Source organism: Serinus canaria, chromosome 1A (genome assembly GCF_022539315.1).
Source record: "Serinus canaria isolate serCan28SL12 chromosome 1A, serCan2020, whole genome shotgun sequence".
Lineage (NCBI taxonomy): Eukaryota > Metazoa > Chordata > Aves > Passeriformes > Fringillidae > Serinus > Serinus canaria.
The window spans coordinates 48131421-48153578 of record NC_066314.1 but is presented as its reverse complement, the minus strand read 5'-3'; the positions used below and the strand labels follow the sequence as shown (position 1 = coordinate 48153578).

Below are 22158 nucleotides of genomic sequence, written 5' to 3'. Positions count from 1 at the left end.
TGAAGTCTAATCTAAGTGTTGGGTTTTAGTTACCTGAGATTGTCAGGTATTGCTGTTCTCTCCCTAAAGAAAGGAGTTGGCTTTACAAAACTATCATGATTATTGTTACATAACAAAGTTTTTATTATTGAAAAGAATGTAAGTATTCCTCAATCAAGATGAAACTTGATTCACATTAAAATTAATTTATTTAAATACTATTATTTATTGAAAAGGCTTATTTAGAACTGCAATGAAAAATGAACAGCTGTGGTGTGGGGACTGTCTTTTAAGCTTGTTCTGTGTCAACACAGGACTCGTTTCTACTGAAGCCTTCAAGAAGCCTTGAGCCAGCCAGTGTGTGACCTAAGGGAGCAGTGCTGCTTGTTCCACTCTGGGAAGGGAGCAGGACAGGCACACCAGTGATAGCTCACAATGTGTTCCATGAAAGATTACTGCAGTAGAAAGACTTAATGAGCCTTTAATTTTGGATTGTGTATTTCCTGGAAACAGCTTTGCTGTCTGCCATGCCGTGCAATGTCTAGCAGTATTTACAAGGGAATAACAGTCATTGTGATTTATTTCATTATTAACTATATTATTTTAAAGCAATTTTCTATTTTTAGCATTGCTAGAGGACTGTTTGGAAAACCTGAATCTGGGGATCTCTGCTGCTATGCAAATTTGCTGGTCAAGCTGCAGACTGGCATTGCCAGCTCCCCAAAACCATCCCCCTGTAATTAGGCTGTGACAACCACCCTGGATTCTCAGTGTGTTTCATATGGATAGTGACACTCCTTTGTGTTTATATCAACAGGCTGTAGCCCCATGTTACAATCCAAAGCCTTTGGATTGTCTGGAAGAGCAATCCATGTATGAGGTGAGCCTTTGGAATGAACCTTTTTCATGCTGCTTTACTCCCACCTGCAGCTAAGACTGTACAGTTGTGCTTCCCACATTATTTGTTCAGGCACTCACTGCAAAGCCCATACAGACTAGGAATGCTCAGTACAGCCCTTTTTTCTTTCTTCTTCTTTTTTTTTTTTTTCCTCCTACAACGTCAATACAGTGACAGTGACAACAAAATAAAAGGGTGGAAAATAGAACTGCCTCCAGGGGCTTACCTTTACATAAGCTTCTTGACAGGCTGAAAGAGCTGGGGTTGTTCAGCCTGGAGAAGAGAAGGCTCTGGAGAGACCTGACTGCAGCCTTCCAGTACCCAGAGGGGGATTATAAAAAGGAGAAAGATGGACTTTTTATATGAGTCCATATAAAGTAGTGACAGAACAATGGGTAGTGGTTTTAGACTGAAGGAGGGCAGATTGAGATGAGAAACAGGAAGAAATTCTTTACTGAGAGGGTGGTGAGGCACTGGCACAGGCCGCATAGAGAAACTGTGGATGTCCCATCCCAGGGAGCGTTCAAGGCCAGATGAATGGGGCGCTGGGCAACCTTCTCTGGTGAAAAATGACCCTGCCCTCCGGAGGAGGTTCTAATTGGATCATCTTTAGGATACCGTCCAATCCAAGCCATTCTGGGACCGAGTGGGCTAATCCGGAACCACAACCAGGAACAGAGTCGCGGAGAGGGTAGCGGGGCCCAGCCTGTTCCTGGGCGGGACCGCCACGAGGCGCCATGGCTGCGGGAAAAGAACTACAGCTCCCGTCGTGCCCCGCGGGCAGGGCGGCGGGAACAAACTCCCCGCTGATTTGCTGTGCTTTCCGCTGCTCTCGCCAATCAGACGCACAGCTCACGGGGGACGCTCTCCACGCGCGTGAGGCGGGCTGGCGGCGTCCCGGTAGCGATGGAGCGGGACCGGGCAGAGGTGAGCGGGACGGGACGGGGGTTCCTCTGGGGCCCGGGCTGGGTGCTCCTGGGGGCGGCGGTGGGTCCGTCCGATCCCGACGGGATGGGCCCCTGCGTCCCTCTCAGCTTCCCGAGGAGGCTCCGGGTGATGCTGCCCTTGCTTGGCAGCCCTGGGGATTTTAAGGTGTCCGCAAGTTTCACTCGCCTGTTGTGGAAGAGTAACGGTGCAATGGTGCTCACGTCCTGCGAGCTGCTGCAAAATGCACCCACACAGGGACTAGAAGGCGATGAAAATCTTAATTTTTCAGAGGAGTTCAGGCCTTTCAGACGTCAGGAATGCTGTCTGAGGCCCTGGATCCTCAGGAGAGCAACTCTTTGTTCGGGGAGTAACCTGGGAACCTTGGGTCTGTTTTGTGTGAAAGCCAGGGAGGATGCGGGGAGACAGCAGTGAGTGAAGTTCGATCTTCCTGTTCGCGTGTCTGTAATGATAGCTAGGAGCCAGGGATCAGAGGGAATTTAGCACTGGAAGGTGATGGGCTTGCTGCTGATCTTTTGTTGTTGCCCACTTGGAGGAACAATGGTATCCTCCTGCCTCATGTAGCTGTTTGTATCTGCTTTTCTGTTCCATCACTTCCTGTGCCGATGCTGAGTGCTTACTGCTCCTTCATGAGTGGCTAACATATTTTCCAAGCTTTTTTTTATGCTTATTTGGAGCCTGGTTCAAGATTCTTCTAGTCTGTGCTCTTTCTTCAGTCTCTGCCTTGCAGCTCTCTTGCTGTAACAGCGAGTATAAAGAGCCAGTGAAGATGTTTAGCTGTGGAGGCATCTGCGTTTAGGCAAAAACCTATAGCAAATGTCCTGCCATCCTGCTGGTGTAGTTTCTGAACCAAGGTCAGCTGTGGACTGTGCAGTTTCCAGAGGACGTGAGCTGTCTCCAGGACTGAGCTGGTCCTACTGACTTCCAGGCTGTGCTGGTCTTGTGAACTGTGGTGGCAGGAACGTGCAGCCTGTGCTCTGTTCTGGAAGTCTGTGCTGGCTTTACTGTGATGGTGTCTGCACTGCTGTGCAACTGTGTTGGGAGGAACATTGCCTGGAAGGACAGTCTCCTCTGTCCTTCATCAGTAAGGCCGTGCTTTGCCCTGTATTTTTCTATGTTCCTCAAGCTGCTTTCTATCTAGCAACAGCCCTGTGGCACTTTCCTCTTGGGAAGCAGAATGCAGCAAGTGGAATACCAGTAGAGGGACCTGTCTGGGGGAAGTCATTCAGAGTTCTGCCTTTGGGGTTATGTGGACTCCTTGCCCACCCTGAGGCCACCCCTGGCCCAAGAGGGCCTCCCCCTCAGCAAAGCAAAGGCAGATTTACTGTGCAGTGGTGTGTAAAATGTTTTTAAAGCAAACTGGCTCTTTTTCTAGCTGGTGTCTGCCTTCTGCCACAAAACTTCATCTTTGGAGCGGGTGGAGGAAGAAGGTGATGACGATGAGGAGAATGATGAATTGGACATCTTTGGGGGTTACGACACCCTCACGTGCTATAACAGCAGCATGGGCAGTGACAGCAGCTCCTGTCTGGAGGAGTCCAGCGATGATGAGGTGCCAGAGAGGGAAGCTGGAGAGTTCTCGACCTCTCTGATGCACCAGCCATCCACAGGCCGGCTCACAGAAGACAGTGGCTCTGAGCCAGGTACTGCCTGTGCTGCCTTGTTCAGGGGCAGCATCCCCAAGCCTGCACCTTGGGGATGCTTTGGGAGCAGCTTTGGGTTCACACTGCATTTTCTGGGTTGTGTGGGGCATCTGCTCTGTATAATGACGGTTAGCTGGTCTCAGCTCTGTCGTTGTAGTGAATTGACTCTGCTAAATCCTCACGTTTTTGGCCTTCCTTCTCGCAGCTGTGTGCGAAATGTGTGGGATTGTGGGCACCAGGGAGGCTTTCTTCTCCAAGACCAAACGTTTCTGCAGCGTCTCCTGCTCCAGAAGCTACTCCTCAAATTCCAAAAAGGCCAGCATCCTGGCCAGACTGCAGGTGCGTTAAAACCTTTCCAGCTGGCTCTCAGGCTCCATTGTGCTCGCAGGCTCTTGTCATGCTGGGGGACTTCAACCACCCCTATACCTGCAAAAAGTAGCATGACAAGCTGTAGGTAATCCAGGGGACTCCTGGAATGCATGGGGGATAATTTCTTAAGCCAGGGAATAGACAGCTGTAGCAGAGGGAACACAACAATAGATTTGGTGGTCATCAAGGTAAGGGAACTAATTGGGGATGCCAAGACTGGAGGCAGTGGCCGCAGTTGCAGTGGTCATGCATTGGTGGAATTTGCAATCTTGAGGAGTATAGGTCAGCTAAACTTTAGGAAGGCAGACTTCCAGCTCTTCAGAGAGAGTCTATAATTCTGTGAGATTTCCTGGGGATGAAGCAGGATGTGCCTGTATGTAGGGGTAGGTGGTTGCTCTCTAATTAAATATCAGACTGACTTTCCCAGTGTCTTGTTCTTCCTGCCTGAAGTCCCCAAAAGGAAGCATGACAGCTTAAAGGTGGTGCTCCCTAGTAGCTGAGAAAGGACATACTGCTATTTTACCTGCTGTTTCTTGTTCCTGTGAGCATTAATAAATATTGTAGTAGCCTGGAAATTGTCCCAAGGAAAAGAATGAATACTCAGTTGCAGGGGGTGGCTTAGTCTCCGTGCCATTAATGTTTCTAATGTTCCTTCTTTTGTAGGGGAAACCACCAACAAAGAAAGCTAAAGTTCTGCACAAGGCATCCTGGTCAGCCAAGATCGGGGCCTTCCTCCATTCGCAGGGCACGGGACAGCTGGCAGATGGGACACTGACAGGTCAGGATGGTGAGTGTAGGTGAGGTGTGAGGAGGTGCAGCGGCTGGAGTCACAGAAATGGGGATACCTTGAGGGCTGTAAGCTCTGCAGTCCTCCTCCTCCTCTCTGGTACACCGCCTTGTATGATGTGTGTGGATTGCTCTGACACAAGCTGGCAGAACACAGGGCATGTCTTTTTTCCTCTTCCTGCCCATCCACTGTTGTAGCCTCATCCTCACTCCTTGTATTACTTGGCCTGGAGTGTTAGCTCTGTGGTCCCAGTCCCATGAGGTGCTGACTTCTGCTGGCAAAGGTGACTTAAAGGTGTTCTGCTTCCCCCAGCCATTTGCTGCCCCACTTCCCATGGGGAGTTATATTTGCCCTGAGTCACTCACTGATCACTTTGAGTAATAACCAGTCAGTGCAGCTGAAGAAGCAGCAACTTACTGTGTTAAGGGAAAGGGGAGGGCTCGGGCATGGCAGCAGCAGGGAGTGATCCCTGAGCAGACTGCTGCTGGAGCACAGCTGTAGCCTGCAACCAGGAGTGACTGTGGGATTAATCTCTCAAATTAGTATCTCTGATTTTCCCAGCACCCTCTGGGAAAGCAAGTACTGCTGATATGACCCTGCAGTGTTGCTGCTGAGAGGCAAAATGTGAAGTGGTTTAACCCTTAAAGAATGCGCTCTCCCTGGAGTGCTTTAGCCCTGGGCTGGACTTGACCCCTTTTGTTGCCCTTTCTGCTCCCCCAAAAGCAGGTGACAGCAAATATTGATTAATAATATATATTGTCTCTTGTGGGTGTTAGTGACCATGCACTCATGTAGGGTCTAGTTTCCCACCAGAGAAAATGCAGTGGAATGCATAATTCCTGTGTGTTGTGTCCTAGTGCCTGGAGGCTGCAGGCTGTAGTCCAGAGGTAACTGATCTCTGTGCCTGTTCTGTGATCTCATCTGATTTTCTGCTCTCATGTCTGCTTGCAGCACTCGTCCTGGGCTTTGACTGGGGAAAGTACCTACAGGAGCACGGCTACAAGGCAGCTCCTGTCAGTTGCTTCAAACACGTGAGTTCTACTTTGCTGGGCATGGCGGGGCACACAGGGCATGTCATATGCATGGGCCCCCCCTGCTCCTGTGGCAGGTGGTGAGCAGAGGCCCAGTGGGGCATTATTGAGACCAGGTGATGCAAGGAATGAAGTTGGAGTTTTTGGCAGCTGAGAATGGGAGTCTCACAAAGGGTCCAGGAGTTTTAGGGGAAGGAAGCAGAGAGGGACTTGGTAGAAACACTGCTGGTAGTGATGCCTATGATTTTTAGCTTTTTATGTTTTTCATATATTTGTAGCTTTGTAAATTGCTAAAGCATGGCTGTAGCTTCTAGTATTTTTCCTATTTTTCTTCCCTACATGTAGGAACAATACGCTAACCTTATAAACACTTTCAGAAATATTGTAGTCTTATTCCAAGAACAGAACCAACTGCAAGGACATTCTGTTTTCCAACCAGAATCTGATCCAGACGTAACAAAAGGGGGGCAAATGAAACCTCTGCACTGCTTCCAGTGGGTCAGAACCCCAGGAATTATTACCTAACCAACTAACATTTTACCTGGACAGTATATGATAAGTATACTAATCGACTAATTTATCAAATTTGTAGAATTACTATACCACATGTGATTTTTGCCATATTGTGTACCTGAAAGCTTTCAAGTAAAGGTTTGCTTTATATTGACTAACATTGTTGGGAAGTTCTATTCTATTTTCCAGGCATCAGTAGCGATGGCTTAGTGCTGACTGGGAAAAGAATTAGTTCTGACTGGAGATGACAGTGGGAAGCTAATTTTGCAGTTTCTATGGCTGAGTACAGCCCAGGGTGATGTGCAGAGAGGAATTCAGTTTATGTGAGCCTGGCAGTAGCTGCCCCTCCAACATGTCCAATTTTTATAAGACTTGTCATATTCCTTTTGAGTTTTTGTCTGATAGTACTGACAACATTTCCTTTTTCTTGAGGATAGGTTAGGCAGACATGTTAGGTATCCTCATTGTTAGGTATCTTTATGCCATAGAGGAATGGCAGCAGCTACTTTGGAATAATAGGACCTCTGGCAGTGAAACAGTTAAGTATTGCTATATCGTATTCTGCCTTTTGGGATCCTCAGTGAACATCCCAGTGAGACGTTTGGGACAGTTCAACTGTATTTCAAGATGTTGGCAAATCTAGGAGGGGTAAGGCATGCAAGCCTGTGTATAAGGTGAAGCTGTAGCTGCCTAAGACATGTCTCTGAAAGCCAGAAGGGCCTAAACCCTGCTCTGATTTCCACGTCCCTCTCCCTGCCTCAATGGCTGCCTCAATCTTTCAGGTGCCACTCTTTGATCAGTGGGATGATGTGCTGAAAGGTATGAAGGTGGAAGTGCTGAACAGTGATGCTGTGCTCCCCAGTCGTGTGTACTGGATTGCATCTGTCATCCAGATTGTAGGTAAGTCTCCAAAGTATTCTTTGACAGCTGGGCACAGCTAAGCTCTGAGGGAAGCTTTAGAGAGCTGAGGGTAGCTGGTCAAGCAAAACAGCAGCTCTTTGGAGCTCTACAACTGCTGAGAGATTTTGGAACAGGAAATACCATGGTGCGGGAGTGAGAGGAAACCAGCACATGGTTCTTCTTCTGGTTGCTGGTGAATTTGCAGGAATAGTTGCTGGAGAAACTCTGGTAACCTATGCGGAGTGCTGAAGGCCATGCTGTCGGTACTAAGCCTGTGGTGCCAAATTCTTGGTCTCTAATGCCTTTGTTTGTCTGCTTTGTCCTGGCAGGATACAGGGCCCTTCTGCGATATGAGGGCTTTGAGAATGATGCTGGTCATGACTTCTGGTGCAATTTGGGCACAGTAGATATTCACCCCATTGGCTGGTGTGCCGTTAACAGCAAAATCCTGGTACCACCACAAAGTGAGTGTTGGGTGAGAGGGGTCACCATATACCTGGGCACAGAGAAGCTTTGGTTTATGCCTAGCACAGAGGGACAGGTGTTCCCAGTGCATGTAGGACTGCAGCTCCATTTGTGCTTTGAGTTACAAGCAGCAGTTTGAGTTTGGGAAGCTGGAGACTGCTTGGATTGCTCCCTCTTCATCTCCCTATTATTGACCTAGGGATGCTGCACGCAGAGCAGCAGCAGACCTGTGGGGGCTAATGCATGTGGCTTTTCCTCCTAATCCTCGTGGTGGCTGGACTTGAACTTTGGGGGAACTTTTTGGTCCTACATCCTGGGCAACATCTCTGCTAAGTGCAGTGACTCCAGTCCCTGCACAGCTAGCAGTTCAGAGAGGGATGCCAGTTTAGTGGAATTCTGGCAAGCTGAGATTTGCTTGGTATGGCTCATGTGTTTTGCTCTATTACCACTTCCTCATCTAGATCAGTGGAGTTGAGTGTCTGCTTGGCCCAGTTCATTCTGTAATGGTGATCCCTTCGGCCAGATGTGGGGGCAAGCTGGCAAAACAGAGTACAGAATCTGACTGTGAAGAAGGCCTTTTAGTGCTAATGGGCTGTCAGAGAGATGAAAGGTGTGGTGCTGTAATTATTTTGGTCATAAAGATGTACTTTTTCCCTGCTCACATGTAGCTATCCACGCCAAGTACACTGACTGGAGAAGTTACCTCATGAAAAAACTGGTGGGAGCTAGGACCATCCCAGTGGATTTCCACATAAAGGTAACCATGGGAGGCTGTTGTTTTGCATGGGGGAAATGAAGCTGAAGTCAAGACGTGTGCTCAACATGTCTCTTCTGGTTCTGATCTGTGCAACTTTTGTGTGCCTTGAAACCTGGGCAGGGGCAGTGAGTGCTTCCACATGCTCCTCAGATTCTTGTCATGATGCTGTGGGTAATGGATGGCACAGCCTTCATGCCCTCTCAGCACAACAATTTCTGCTTTGGGTCATAGGCAGGCTTTAAAAGCCGTTGTCACATGGTCTGCTGGGAAATACTGGGGATGAGGTTTGGCTGAAGGGAGAGGCCAGTGCAGCTCCAACCTGGCCTTTACCTGCCCTGTTTCAGTGCCAGGGAATAGTTTTGAAGAGTCAAAAAGGCTTACCTTCAGTATTGGTAGCCAAGCAGCCTGAAGGGAGTGAGAAGGGCACAGGCTTCCTTTAAGTGCCATGGCCTTGGCATCCCTATAGCTCTCATGATTGTTGTGTAGCCTGCGCTGAGATTAGACCTTGTTAGAGGGAAGAAGGTCTCCTGTAGCTAGGAGCTTTGGAAATGGCAGATAAGGAAGACAGTCCCAGAGACAGCAGGCAGGAAGGCAAGTGATAGGGGTTTTTTGGGCAAGGTAAGTGGTGACACTGAGCTGGAGATCTGGATGTAGTTAATGCTTCCCATGTTACTTCTCAGAAAGTTAAGAGGTTGTTTGTAGCTGCTTGTTCCTGGGCCCCAGCTTGTAGCTGAAAGTGAAGTGGTGGAGGGAAACAGACATTGTTTTTGTCTTTCTCCCCTTAGCATCTCCACTCCCACCTAATAAACAGGAAGTGGAAGGGGAAGACTTAGGCTTAAAAGTTCTTCTGGATTCAGGTGTAGGCTGGTTTGGGTTGCTGCATGGCATCTTGGGATCACAGTTCCAAAATGTCAGCGGTTCTATAAAAACCACTGGGCATTTGTGGAGGAATAGGACAAGGCTGCATGAGCAAACCGAAGGTCTCAAAAAAAGTCAGAAGCCAGTGACTCCACATACCTGTGCCTTTGGGTCAGTCTGCAGAGTAACTTGCTTTGGATATGGAGTTGGGAAATAGATTATCATACATTATCATCATATAGAGATCAGAATAAAAAGGTGAAAATAAGAACCTGACCTCTTTTGAAGTGAACTGAAAATCCTGTTGCACTGTGGGAAGCTACACATCTAACTAACTGCAGCCTCAAAACCCTTGTGATCTCTTTCATGACTGAAAAAGGCACACGCAGTTCCTTACTCAGTCCCTCATGAGCAGAAGTTCTCATGGGGAACATTCACACAAGGTGGTGGCTGGGCGTTGCTGCTGGGCTGGAGTGGGGCAGCTCTCATGAGGCCGCATGACAAAAGGGAGACCCAGGGTGTGTGTGCCCAACCACACTGTCATGTCTGGGGCTGCCAGCTACCTGCCCCCCCAAAGAACCCACTCCTATGCATCTTTTCCTAGTCAGCTTTGGACAGTGCCAGGGTGCATGTCTGTGAGGAAAGCTGTTCTCTGAAGTGTTTGGAGAACTGTGGCTGATCTCACCTCCTTCCTCTGTTGGTTGTTGCCAGATGGCAGAGAGCATGAAGTACCCGTTCCGGCAGGGCATGCGGGTCGAGGTGGTGGATAAGAACCACGTGTCCCAGACACGTATGGCAGTGGTGGACACAGTGATTGGGGGCAGACTGAGACTCCTCTATGAGGATGGTGACAGTGATGATGACTTCTGGTGCCACATGTGGAGTCCCCTCATCCATCCTGTGGGCTGGTCATGGAGAGTTGGCCATGACATAAAGAGGTCAGGTAAGGATCAGCCATCGACCACTGCAGCCATCTTCTGATTAGCTGGGAACTGCCTGCACCCTGCTGTTGACACCAGTCTTGACATGCTGGGAGTGAGGCAGTTGCCTCAAGACCTAACAGGTGAAGTCTGCTTAGTTTTGTGTCTGCTGTTTTTTTAATCTGGATAGATAAAAGCCCTGTGATTACAGGTCACAATGGGGGACCGTAGGGTTTCTTACCTGAAGCAGACAGTCTGTGCCCTTAGTGTGAGAATGCGGACTTTGCAACATGACAGATGTTTGTAGTCTTTTTTGAGGAAATTCATGCTGGCATCTGTAACACTGGATGCCATCAGGTTGCGTTTTTCTGGACTTTACCAAGAGGAATTGTTGATTGGCTTACTCTGGCAAAGTAAAAGACAAAGAAAAAGGCAAGACTTGAGCTCTGCTGATCCTTTTGATTGTGTCTCTATTCCTGCCTCTCCCTGGTGATTATAGCTGCATGTGTTATCAACAGTTCTCAGAGAGCTGAGCCATCTGCTTTTGAACAAGCCCTTCATCGCAGCCCATTTTATAAGAATTGAAGAGGTACTGACCTGTTCTTTTTATTAAATAGTCTCATATTGAGGGGGTTTATAGCAGCTAAGTTCTCACAGGAAAATTAATAACCAGTCTGTTTCCTTACTGCAGTTGCTGCAGGTTTTTTACCTCGCTGTGTTTCTCCCATTCCTCACAGATGAAAAACGTAATGACATGGCAAATCATCCCACCTTCAGGAAGATTTACTGCGATGCTGTGCCCTATCTGTTTAAGAAGGTACGACAAGTCTGCCTTTCTGTGGGGGTCACAAGGAAGGAAGCAGTGATAGCACTTCCTTGCTTGGGCATACATGCTGCCATGTGGGTTGTTGAGGGTAGTCTTTCTTAGACCTAAGGGCAGTAAGGTCTTTGGGGTGTCAAGGCTGTTGTTAAGAAGGAGCAGGTCAAACTAGAAAGCTGAAAGAATTAAAAGACAGTGACAGATTGAGGCACTCAATCGAAGGGCAAGCAAGGGAGCTTTGAGTTGGAGAGCGAAGAGGATTGCATGGGAGAGGCCAGTTCCAACAAGGAACTGGATCATGCTGGTAAGGACTGAGATGAGAAGGAAGCTTGCTTTGCAGTGGAGCAGCAGTTGGGCTTGGCTCTCTGACTGACCAGAGCCATGGCAAGAGGTTGCCAACATAAACGTAGTGTTGGTTTGGCTGCCCTTTGTATTTCTTGTAATATTTTTGGTTTCCCCTCCCAAGCTGAGCCAAGTGAAGGAGTTCTAATCCTATTTGCACTTGCTGTGCGCGCTGTCAGGATGGGGCTGTCCCATACCCCTGGCAGCACATGGTTTACCAGAGTCTCCCTTAGGTACGAGCTGTCTATTCTGAAGGTGGATGGTTTGAGCGAGGCATGAAACTGGAAGCCATTGACCCCCTGAATCTGGGCAACATCTGTGTGGCCACTGTTTGCAAGGTAAGTTCAGTGAGCCTAAGGGGGTCTGCTATGTTTGCTTGGGATAATGCAGCTTCTCCTCTGCTCTTTTCAAATTAATAAGACCAGGTACAATTTTGCATGGGGGAGCAGAGAGGGCTGTCAAGAGAGGTGGACAGCTGATGTGTGGAGTGAACTGGGGGGTTACCTCAGAGTTCTGACAAGCTGTTATCCATGTGTACTTAGACAGCATGAAGATGAGCATGCTTGGTCTGCAGGCTAGTGCCCAGTGTGTGTGACTGGCAACCACCCTCTTTCCACCGTTGGGCATGCAGTACGGATTTGTTCTCCATTTTTGTGAGTGCATAGAGAGGCCCCTGTGGAAAGAAGGGAAGAGTTGTGAGGTGACCTCCATGGGGGGAATGGCATGAGGATGGACATGTCACCTTCAGTCTCTCTTGATGAGGTGATTGTAAGCTCTACTCTTTTGCTAGTATCGAGAAGGAAATTAAATTCCTTCCCCAGGCTTCCTCAGCGAAGTGTGTTGAATGTTGAAAGTATAGCATTCATCTGGGCTTTTCGTGCTTCCTCGGGAAGCTGTTTGCCTTCACAGAACCCAAGCTGAGGACTTTGACACTTGGGAGTTTGGCAGTGGAATGCTATGAGAGCTGTTTGTGTCTGGTAAAACGTTCCCTACAGCCATGGTTTGGAAATGGAAGAGTTTGGGACAGGCATTCCTATCGCCTTTAGCAGGCGCTAATTACCAGTGAGTGACAGGAAGGGATAAGTCTTGTATGAAGTAGCAAATCAAAGGGTGGTGCTCCTTCCCTTCTACCCAGTAACAAATTCATGATCTGGCTGGTGGAGAGGGTTTTTGAGCTGCTAATGAAATGAGTCTGGGGGAAAACAGAGCTCCTGACTACTGTGTTACAGAGCCTGGGCTAGCTCTTAGAACTCCGGCCACGCCAGGAGTGGGGAACTGCCTTGGTATGGGGATTTACTAGAGGCAGAACCTTTAGAACCACTTGCTCTAAGGTGCCAGACACAAGCCATGACAGGGTCCAGGCAGAGACAAAGGAGGAGGGGCTTCATTTTGAGGTTCCACAAGGAAGAGGTTTTTCCAAGCAAAGGGATCAGAAACAAAGAGAACTCCTGACACTCCTGTGCAAAGGTTTTTGTACAGATACAAATCAGGGGGTGGATACAAACAATAGGGAATCCTCAGGGGAGAAGCGAGGGATGACATCAAGTGTCTGGGGCAATTGGGGTAGGAGGGTGGAGAGGATGGGTCACAGTGGACCAATGGGGCTTTGAGGAGTAGGGGGATTCCAAAAGGGTGTTCCAGTCAGAGATTGGCTTGCTGTTAAAGTGGCAGGGAACATTCGGGAGCAAAAGGGGCTGAGTTGCCTTGACAGGCAGGGAAAGAGCTGGAAAAAAGGGTGGGGAATGGCATGAGGGACAGCTTGGAGGGTAAAACCCAGGGGTAAACTAACTCGGGGAGAACATGGGGGTACAACTGAACAAACCAGTTAACATGGAATCGATAAAATAACTTTTATTTATTGAACTGAAATATATATATTTACTTATGAGCTGAAACAGCTCATCATTTAAGGCTTTTCACGTAGTCCTTTCACAAGGCTCTTAGTGTTGGTCCCAGTCCTGCAGAACTTGCCGCTTTGGGGATTAGCTTGTGTTCACTAACATATTAGGAGAAGCTTGGGGCATATAACATTGGATTTTACTATCTAGTTGCAACTGTGATTGATATGTGGGGACTCTTGAGAGAAGAGAGTCTTTTGCAAGGCTTTAGAGCAAGTGGAGCTCTACACTCATGCCTTCACTTCCATCTCAGGTTCTCTTGGATGGGTATCTCATGATCAGCATTGATGGAGCAACATCTGATGATGGTTCTGACTGGTTCTGCTATCACGCCTCCTCACATGCCATCTTCCCTGCCAACTTCTGTAAGAGGAACAACATCGAGCTGACCCCTCCAAAAGGTGAGATTTGGACTCTGCCCTGTAGTACAAACCTGCATGCAGAATTTGATGGGGGGTGCGTTTCTGAGAGGGGTCAGGTTCAGATAAATCAAAACAAGGTCCCAATCTGCTTGCTTCTCAGGGAGATAGCTAGTTCAGAGAGCCAGGCTGTTTAAGCTTTGCCCATATACCAAGTCTTGGTTAGCTCCTGGAGATCAGTGGCAGAGGTGTATGATCCCCAAACTGAACAGAATAAAAGCTTTTAAGGGACAAGGAAGGCGGGAAGGGATAAATAGAGCCATTGCTGCAGGAATCAGTACTTAGGTGTCCACAGTCATCTCTCTTCTTTTCTTTATGAATAGATCTGACATGAGTATTTCTTCAAACTCCTAAGAGACAATCACCCTAGGAGAGTTTTTGCTGCCTCATCTAGCCATACCTGAAAAGGCCTGCTCTGAATTTCTGTGTTGCAGCATTTTTGTGCAGTGCCGTTCCATCTTCATTTGATGTTTCTGCTCATGGAAGAAAGACTGGTCCAAGTGGTGTGTTTTGAACATACTACTTCCTAGTTGCTGCTGGTCCTTCCCTTTCTCTGTGGTCTGGGTCTATGGCTGACACAGATGTTCAGAGCTGCAACTTGCTTTTTTCTGTATCTGCCTGAAAAGAGGGGTGCTGGACTCCCATGGAATCCATGCACTAGGTTCATGTCCAAGATCAGGCTGTACATGCAGGTTCATTGACCTGCTCTGCAACAGGTTGCTATGCCTCCTTCCTGCCTACTCTGCCTTTTGTCCCAACTGGTCTACCCAGTGACTGCCTTTTTACCTCTTAGTGTTTCTTCCTTCTGTAGGGCATGAAGCAAAGACATTCAGCTGGGAACGTTACCTGGAAGAGACCAAGTCAAGACCTGCTCCATCACGGCTCTTCAACACAGTGAGTGCTGCCAGGAAGAAATGATGTGTAGGGATGCTTGGAGTAAGCAAGGAGGAGTGCAATAGCTCTGGCTGTCACAAGATCACAGAGATGGAAGTGACTTCTTGTCCAACACCCCTGCTACAGCAGGATCACCTGTAGCAGGTTGCTCAGGACCTTGTGCAGATGGATGGAGACTCCACAACCATGTGGGCAACCTGTGTCGGTGCTCGTTGGCACTCATGGTAGAACCTGTGTCCTGATGTTCATGGGGAAACTCCTGTGTTTCAGTTTGTGCCTGTTAACTCTGGTCCAGGAACTGGGAGCCACTGAGAGGAATCTGGCTCCATCTTTGCACCCTCGTTTTATGCATTTATACACATAAATAAGGGACCCCTGAGGCTTTTCTCCTCCAGGATGAACAGTCACAACTCTGTCAGCCTTTCCTCATCACCTTCTGGCCCTTTGCTGGATTCTCTCCACTGTCTCACTTATACCAGGGAACAATTCAGGTGTGGCCTTGTCAGTGCTGAGCAGAGGGGAAGGATTATTTCCACTGACCTGCTGAGAACAGCTTACCATCAGCCTTCTTTGTCCCAAGGGCACATCCCTGGCCCATGTACAACTTCATGTCCACTGGGATTCCCAGGCCCTTTTCTGCCACACTGCTTTCCAGTCAGTCTTCCCCTAGCTTGTCCTGGTACTTGTGGTTCTTCCTCTGCAGATAGGGGATTCCAGCTTGTCAAGGTGCCTCTGGAGGGCAGCACAACCATCTAGTATATTCTGTCTCTCCTCCCAGTTTTCTACTAGAGGCAAGCTTGCTTGGTTTGACATGATACTCTGACATGTCATCTGGATAATTAATTAAGATGTTCAGTAGGAGTGAACCCAGTATTGACCCCTGGGTTACACTGCTATTTACTAGCCTCCAACTAGACTTCATGCCACTAATAACCATCCTCTTGGCCCAGTCACTCAGCCAGTTTTCAGTCTGTCTTGCTGCATCCACATGAAGCCTGCAAATCTCTGTGAGGTTCTTATGGCAGACAGTGTCAAAAGTCCTCCTGAAGTCAGGACAGACAATATGCAGTACACACAGCATATGCAGTCTCTAGTGGGCTGCAGTTTGCTGACAGCGCTTTAAGGGGAGCTCAAAGGCCCAGGAGTATGTACTCTCCAAGTTGGGACATCAGTGTCCTGCCTTTTGTGGGTCCCTCTGAGTGATACCTGTGATTCTCTAGTGTTTCTGTGAGCTCCAAGCTCCTGGTGGGTTCTGCATTGCTCATTGCCTGTGGATGTGTGGCTGGCATGTTGGGTAGAGGGTGAGAACTGCTTTACATCAAAATTGCTGCAGTACCTGGGCCTATGCTGGTCTTTCTGATTTCCCAGGGGTATGTCGGGTAATTGTTTGACTGTGTTCCTGAAGTGCTGCTTCCCCCATGTCAGGATCTTGCTTCTAAAGGCTGGGCTGAAATTGACTGAGGACACAGCTGGCCTTGGATCTGGTTTTGGATCTCTGGGCTTGTTGTCTGCTTGCTTTAGGCTAGAGGCCAGCCTGTGTGAGAGTGGTGTTGGCCAGATATGGGTTTGGACTGAGTGCAATGGCCTCAACTTTTCTTTTTTAATTTTTATGCACCCAGGACTGTCCCAACCATGGCTTCAAGGCAGGCATGAAGGTGGAGGCAGTGGACCTGATGGAACCCCGACTCATCTGTGTGGCCACGGTGAAGCGTGTAGTCCAACGTCTCCTTAGCATCCATTTTGATGGCTGGGACAACGAGTATGACCAGTGGGTGGACTGCGAGTCTCCAGACATTTATCCTGTGGGGTGGTGTGAGCTGACAGGCTACCAGCTTCAACCACCAGTGGTTCCAGGTGAGTGAAGATTTTACTGTGGTTTCTAATGTTAGAGATAAAGATTTCCTTTCGCCTTGATTTGCACTGGCTACCAGAAATCTTCCTCTGTTGCCACATTCTAGCAGCTGGCAGAGGGACGAGCCTTGATGGGGAGAAAACAGCCTGAGTTTTGAGATTGGCTCTGTTCCCCCACACCAACAGAGAATTGCTCCTGAGGAAGTTGGGTAGAGTTCCAGGTGGTCCTATCCCTGCACAGCTCCCTTTTATTAAGCATAGCTATAACCTTAGCCGGATAGCAGCAGGAACTCGCCCCATGCTCCCTTTTCTCATCAACTCTTTGACTCTGTCTATAAAAGGTAAGAGCATCCTCTCAAGAGTTCGTTCCTTCCCTTGTCACAGGGAGGCCACTGCCTCACCTTTGCAGATGTTTTCCTTCTTGTTTCAAACTACAAATCTTGTTTCTTTACTGCCCCTACAAAGTCTATACTGGGCCTCTCTCCCCTGTGCTGCCCCAGCCTGCCGCTCTGGGCCCTTGCCTGGAAGCACAGACAGCAACTGCACTAGAGCCTTGCTTTCCCCTTAGCCGGTTGTCTTGGGAAGAGGGCTTTGGCTTGGGGGGATGGGTATATCTGTTTCTCGCTTATGTCACTTCATCCCAGTTACCTACTGGTTATGGGACTTGGCTTTCGTTTCCCTCTCGTCTCCATGACAGAGCCCACAACTGCAGCGAAGGCCAAGGAGGTGCCCAAGAAGAGGAAGAAACCCTATGGAAAGAAGAGTGAGTGATGTTTGATTAGTGCCCTCCCGCTCGCTCGCAGGCTGGGCCCAGTTAGAGGAACCCTGTCCATGTCCCATCAGAGCAGGAGAGAGAGGCCTTGTCTTGCTGTGGATGCCCTCAGTCAGCTGTGGGTTTACCAACACACCTTCACCCTTCTTACCTGCCTGTTACCTAAAGAGCAGAGAGCTGTGTGTGGGAAGGATCTGTTTTGCAGTCTGTTTTCTGTTGGCCGAGGTATATATGGCACTTGCTTCCAGGTGTGAGGTTGTGCTGCTTTCACTACTGTGTCCATGGTTGGAGGGAGATGTTTGCTGCAGCTGGAGAGCAACCCTGCTTTGTGTTGAGGGAAAGAAAGCCTTAAGATGGCTGAAGAGGCCAGTAGAAATACTTTTATTGTTTCATCTTGTCATTGTTGTCATTGTTGCAGTAGCTGTGGCAAATCATGTAGACAGACAAGAAATTCCTTCTTGGGGGGTGGAAGGGAAAGAACATCCAAAGAATATGAAGATTTTCAACCTAAATAAAAAGGTCAGCTTAAAAACCAGAACATTTACAGTTACAGTGTCTGCACCTTGCAGCAAATATGCTCATTGCCTAGGACTAGACTCAGGTAAGCAAAGCTGACTCCACACTGATTCCAAGGGGACCTGCTCCTTGGAAGTTAAACACATGCTGAAGTGCCTTGCCTTTAATGAAGGAGAACATGAAGGAGCATATTTTGAGATGATGACTATAGAATTTTTCTCCAGTAGGCCATTTCTATTGTATAACCAGTTGGCAGCTAATGACCATGTAGCTTTCTGTTCAGTTGTGCTGGTCCCTGGCCTGTGGTTTCTCAGAGGAGCAGGATTGCTGATTTTCCAGGGGAATAGAATTACACTTTTGCTCATACTCTGTTATCTCTTTGTTAAGGAAAAAAGTTACCTGCCAAAGCCCGCAGTGTCAAGCAGACTGTCAAGAAGCCTTCTGCTATGAATTCAAAACGAGAAGCAAAAGCTGCCAGCCAGGCTTTGCCAGAGCCAGCACCTGATGAGAGTAAGGGAATGAGTTATTCTATCCTGCAGCTACATCCACCTTTCCCCACACACACTCTTGGCCAATAAGTCATGGGCGTCTCCAGGCAGGAAAAAGCATGTCAAATATCCTTCCTTGCTCCTCCAGTAACACTCCAGAGAGTAGAAGAAAGCATTTGCTTTCTTTGCCTGAAAAGGTTTGCCTCCCGAGAAGGTTTGGTGGGACCAGTACTGCTCAAAATTTCAATGCTGCTAATGCCTGCTGAGGGCCTGGTTGTGTGAGGTCAGGGAGGAGAGACAAAATGGGTATGTCAGGGGTGGCTGTCACATCCCAATCCCCATCAGGGCTGTAGTAGCATGTGAACAGTGCCTCTCATGCTGGGGTGACCAGAAGAGCAGCTGGGTCTCCTGCCAACCCTAGTGGGTAGGGTAAAGGAGGGTGGGTGTGGTGCCTTGTGCACATGGAAATTGGAGAGCCATGAAGGTCCCTACTGTTCATTTAAGTTCCCCTGTGTGAACCCAGGCAGATTGAAAATGGATGACATCAGCTTTGGATGTCATCATCCCTTAGGAGTTATTCTTGGGAGCCAGCAGCTCAATGCTGCCAGGGTTTAGTCCCATCCTGATTGTTGCTGTGACCGTGGATAGATTTGCAGTGGCATGACAGGGCTGCCTGTGGTGAGGTCCCCTCAGGATGTGGGCTGGCCCCAGGGCCTGGGGCATTTTGAGTACCTGCGTGGACAGAGCTGGTTTGGAGGTGCTACAGGTATGCTAGTCAACATGGGTTGATTTTATTTACTTATTTTATTTTTCCCTCTCTCTTTCTATCTCTTGCTAGTCATTGCTGTCCAGGTGAAAGAAGAAACCATTGACCCTTCAGATGCAGAATTTGGAGAGACAGAGCTTCCCATTCCCATCAGCAGCATAAAGCAGGAGGACACAGACTGATCTGGAGCATTCCACAGCTGCCTGCAGCAGCTTTACCTTGTGGCTCTTCAGGGAAGGTCCTGGCAAAGGGAAACAGAGGACCAAAAGGGCCTTCTTTTTTTAAAGCAGACCACCCTGTGTCATCGTAACTCTGCTTTCCTGGTGTGCAAGAAAATTTCCCCCAGACTTGTAATATTAAGCCCTAGGAAACAGCAGAAAGACTGCAGGCGTGCCACAGAGCACAACCTGCGTGGCTGCTTGTAGTTGTGCATGCCTGATTTTAAAGGCACCTTTTGGATCAGGAGCTCAAAACAGGGAAAGAGGCTGCCAGAGCACAAAAGGCCAGTTTGGGTTCTTAGCTTTGACTGGAGGTGACAAGTGATGAGTGCAGGACGTATCAGGAAAGGAGCTGTAGGACTTTGCTGCCCCTGTAGGACTTTGATGCTGTGCTCTCTGGTCTAAGTGCTGCGAACCCCAAGAAAATCAGGACAGGAAGAGTGGAAAGAGGTGAAGAAACAAAAAGAGATGATGATACCTGCTGAAGAAGTGAGACCTTTTTTCATAGAATCATAGAATGGTTTGGGTAGGAAGAGGACCTTAAAGATCTGAAGATCCTCACCTACTTTCAGTACCCCTGCTGTGGGCAGGGACACCTCGCACTAGACCAGGTTGCCCAGAGCCCCATCTGACCTGGCCTTGAATACTTCCAGGGATGAAGAATCCACAACCTTCCTGGGCAACCAGTGCCTCACCACCCTCACAGTAAAGAATTTTTTCCTAATGCATAATCTAAAACTACTGTCTTTCACTTTGAACCCATTCCTCCTCGTGCTGTCACTACATGCTCTTGTAAATGGTCTTGTCTCATCTTGTCTGTATGCTCCCTTCAGGTATCAGGAGACTGCAGTTAGATTACCTTGAAGTCTTCTTTTTTCCAGAGTGAAAAATCCCAATTCTATCAGCATTTTCTCATTGGAGAGGTGTTCCATCCCTTTAATCATTTTAGTGGCCTCCTCTGGACTATGTTCTTTTTTGTGCAGAGGACCTCAGAGCTGGATGCAGCACTGCAGGTAGGGCTCATCAGAGCTGAGGGGGAGAACCCCCTCCCTCACTCTGTTGGCCATGCTGCTTTTGGTGCTTTAACACATCTCTTGATGCTTGATTGGCTTTCTGTGCTGTGAGTGCACACTGCTGGGTCATGTCCAGCCTCTCATCCACCTGTATCCCCAGATCCCTTGGCAAGACTGTCCTTGATCCCTTCATGCCCCAGTTGGTGTTGATACCAGGGTTTGCCCCAACCCAGGTGCAGCACCTTGCACTGGGTCTTGTTAAGCTTCATGAGATTTCCATGTGCCCACTTTTGAGTCTGTTCAAATCCCTATGGCTGGCATCCCATCTTTCAGGTGAGTGAAGAGCACCAATCAGCTTGGTGTTATCTGCAAGCTTTCTGAGGGTGCACTTGATCCTTTAGTCTGTGTCAGTAATGAAGATATTAAAAAACACTGGTCAGCATACAGACCCCTGAGGGACACCACTGGTCACTGATGCCCACTGGGACTCTCAGCTGTTGACCACTACCCTCTGCAGGCAACCATCAAAACAATTCCTAATCCACCAAACAGTCCACCCATGGAACCCATCAATCCAGTTTGGAAGGAATAGTTGTGGGGGACTGTGTTAAAAGCTTTACAGAAGTCTGCCTGGCTCAAGAAGCTATCTTGCGTGCATTGCAGAGTCTCCTGGATTGCCTGCAGTTTACCTTGGTACTTTCCCAGTAGCTGTCAAGGTGGTTGAAGTCCCCCAGTAGGTTTGGAGTGTGTGAGCACGGTGACTCCTGTAACTGGGGCAGGAAGGCTTTGTCAATAGGCTCCCCTTGGTCAGGCAGCTGTAGCAGACCCTGGCTGCATCGTTCCTTTTGTTGCCTCAGTGTCTGATTTTTACCCACAGTCTTTCAGCTTCTCCATGGCTGTTCTTCAGAGACAGCTCTTCACACTCAGTGCGCCTCTTGACATAGAGGGCAACCCCTCCACCTCTCCCTCCTTTCTGTCTCTTCTGAACAGCTCATAGCCATTGATAGTCACATTCCAGTCACACAATTTGTCCCACCAAGTTTCAGTAACAGCAACAAGGTCATAACTGTCCAGCAGCATGGTGGCATCCAGCCCCTCCTTTGGTTTGTTGCCCATTCTGTGTGCTTTGGTGTAAAAGCTCCTTGGCCAGGCTGTTGGCTGCATCACCTTCCCAGAGGAACACCCTTCAATTCCTTTGAGATATTTCCCTGCTGGTATCCCTGTTGGCTTCTGTTACCTCAGGAGTCCCTGGGTCACCTCTGTAAGACTACAGGTGTGCTCCACCATGTCTACTACCTCTTCAAGTCACCTGCAGAGGGCCTCACTAGCACCCTGTCCCTTTAACCTTTTCATACTATTCTATGGCTTGCCAGGGAAGAACCTGAAATTGTCCCACTCACATCTGGTTTAAGCAAGGAATTGGATTACCCAAGAAGGAATTTAGGAGGATTCACCCACAACCATAAATACCTTTGGTGATAGCTCTTTGAGGCTTACTGTGAGGGACAATCAGGGAACATCTTTCACTGCACTGATTGGTGTGATCTACTCCCCAGAGGAAGCCATGGGACTTCGGACCTCACCTACACTGAGTTCTTTAGTTTAAGGCCCATCTCACCAAATTAGGCAGGCTGCTGCCCAAGATTCTCTTACCCTTTATAGACAGGTGGATCCCATCCATCTAACATGTTCCAATCATTAAAGCACACCCACCCTAATACGTTACAATCATTAAAGCACACACCATTGTCACAAAAGCCAAAACTTCCATGGCACTGGCCTCAAAACCAGATCTCATGTGCACTATGTGTCTGCTTCTGTAATTTCTTGCTTTTGAACCCAGAATTGCAGAGGACTTGGTGCATGGTTTGAGTTTTTAAATTTTTTAACAGTTGTACTATAAATTTGGTCTACGATTGATACCCTAAAGCCCTATAACCAGCTTCAGGAAGAGGCCCAAGGCTTGCATATTGCTTTCCAGGCCACCAAAATCTGGAGTTAGATAAACATATCTTTATCTGTACATTTATCTTTCAGAGCCTTTTCAATTTAAGCAAACTTCTGGGGTCTGGGGTCCCAACCTATGCAGTCATGGG

The 22158-nt window shown here is 48.4% G+C and overlaps 1 protein-coding gene across 2 annotated transcripts; it reads left to right on the top strand.

Annotated features, from left to right (window-relative positions):
- Positions 1-1695: 1695 nt before the first annotated feature.
- Positions 1696-22128, top strand: L3MBTL2 (L3MBTL histone methyl-lysine binding protein 2). 2 transcript variants are annotated; one of them, XM_018909962.3, is made up of 17 exons: positions 1696-1804; positions 3198-3465; positions 3671-3804; positions 4498-4612; positions 5573-5652; positions 6948-7065; positions 7395-7529; positions 8199-8287; positions 9857-10088; positions 10803-10882; positions 11461-11565; positions 13379-13526; positions 14356-14438; positions 16058-16292; positions 16987-17052; positions 17965-18087; positions 18904-22128. In XM_018909962.3, exons 1-17 carry the CDS (start codon positions 1784-1786, stop codon positions 19011-19013), a joined length of 2142 nt encoding a protein of 713 aa, XP_018765507.1. In that variant the 5' UTR covers positions 1696-1783; the 3' UTR covers positions 19014-22128. The 2 variants fall into 2 exon arrangements, with proteins under 2 accessions (XP_018765507.1, XP_050826060.1); XM_050970103.1 differs by having other exon boundaries at positions 4498-4621.
- Positions 22129-22158: the final 30 nt, after the last annotated feature.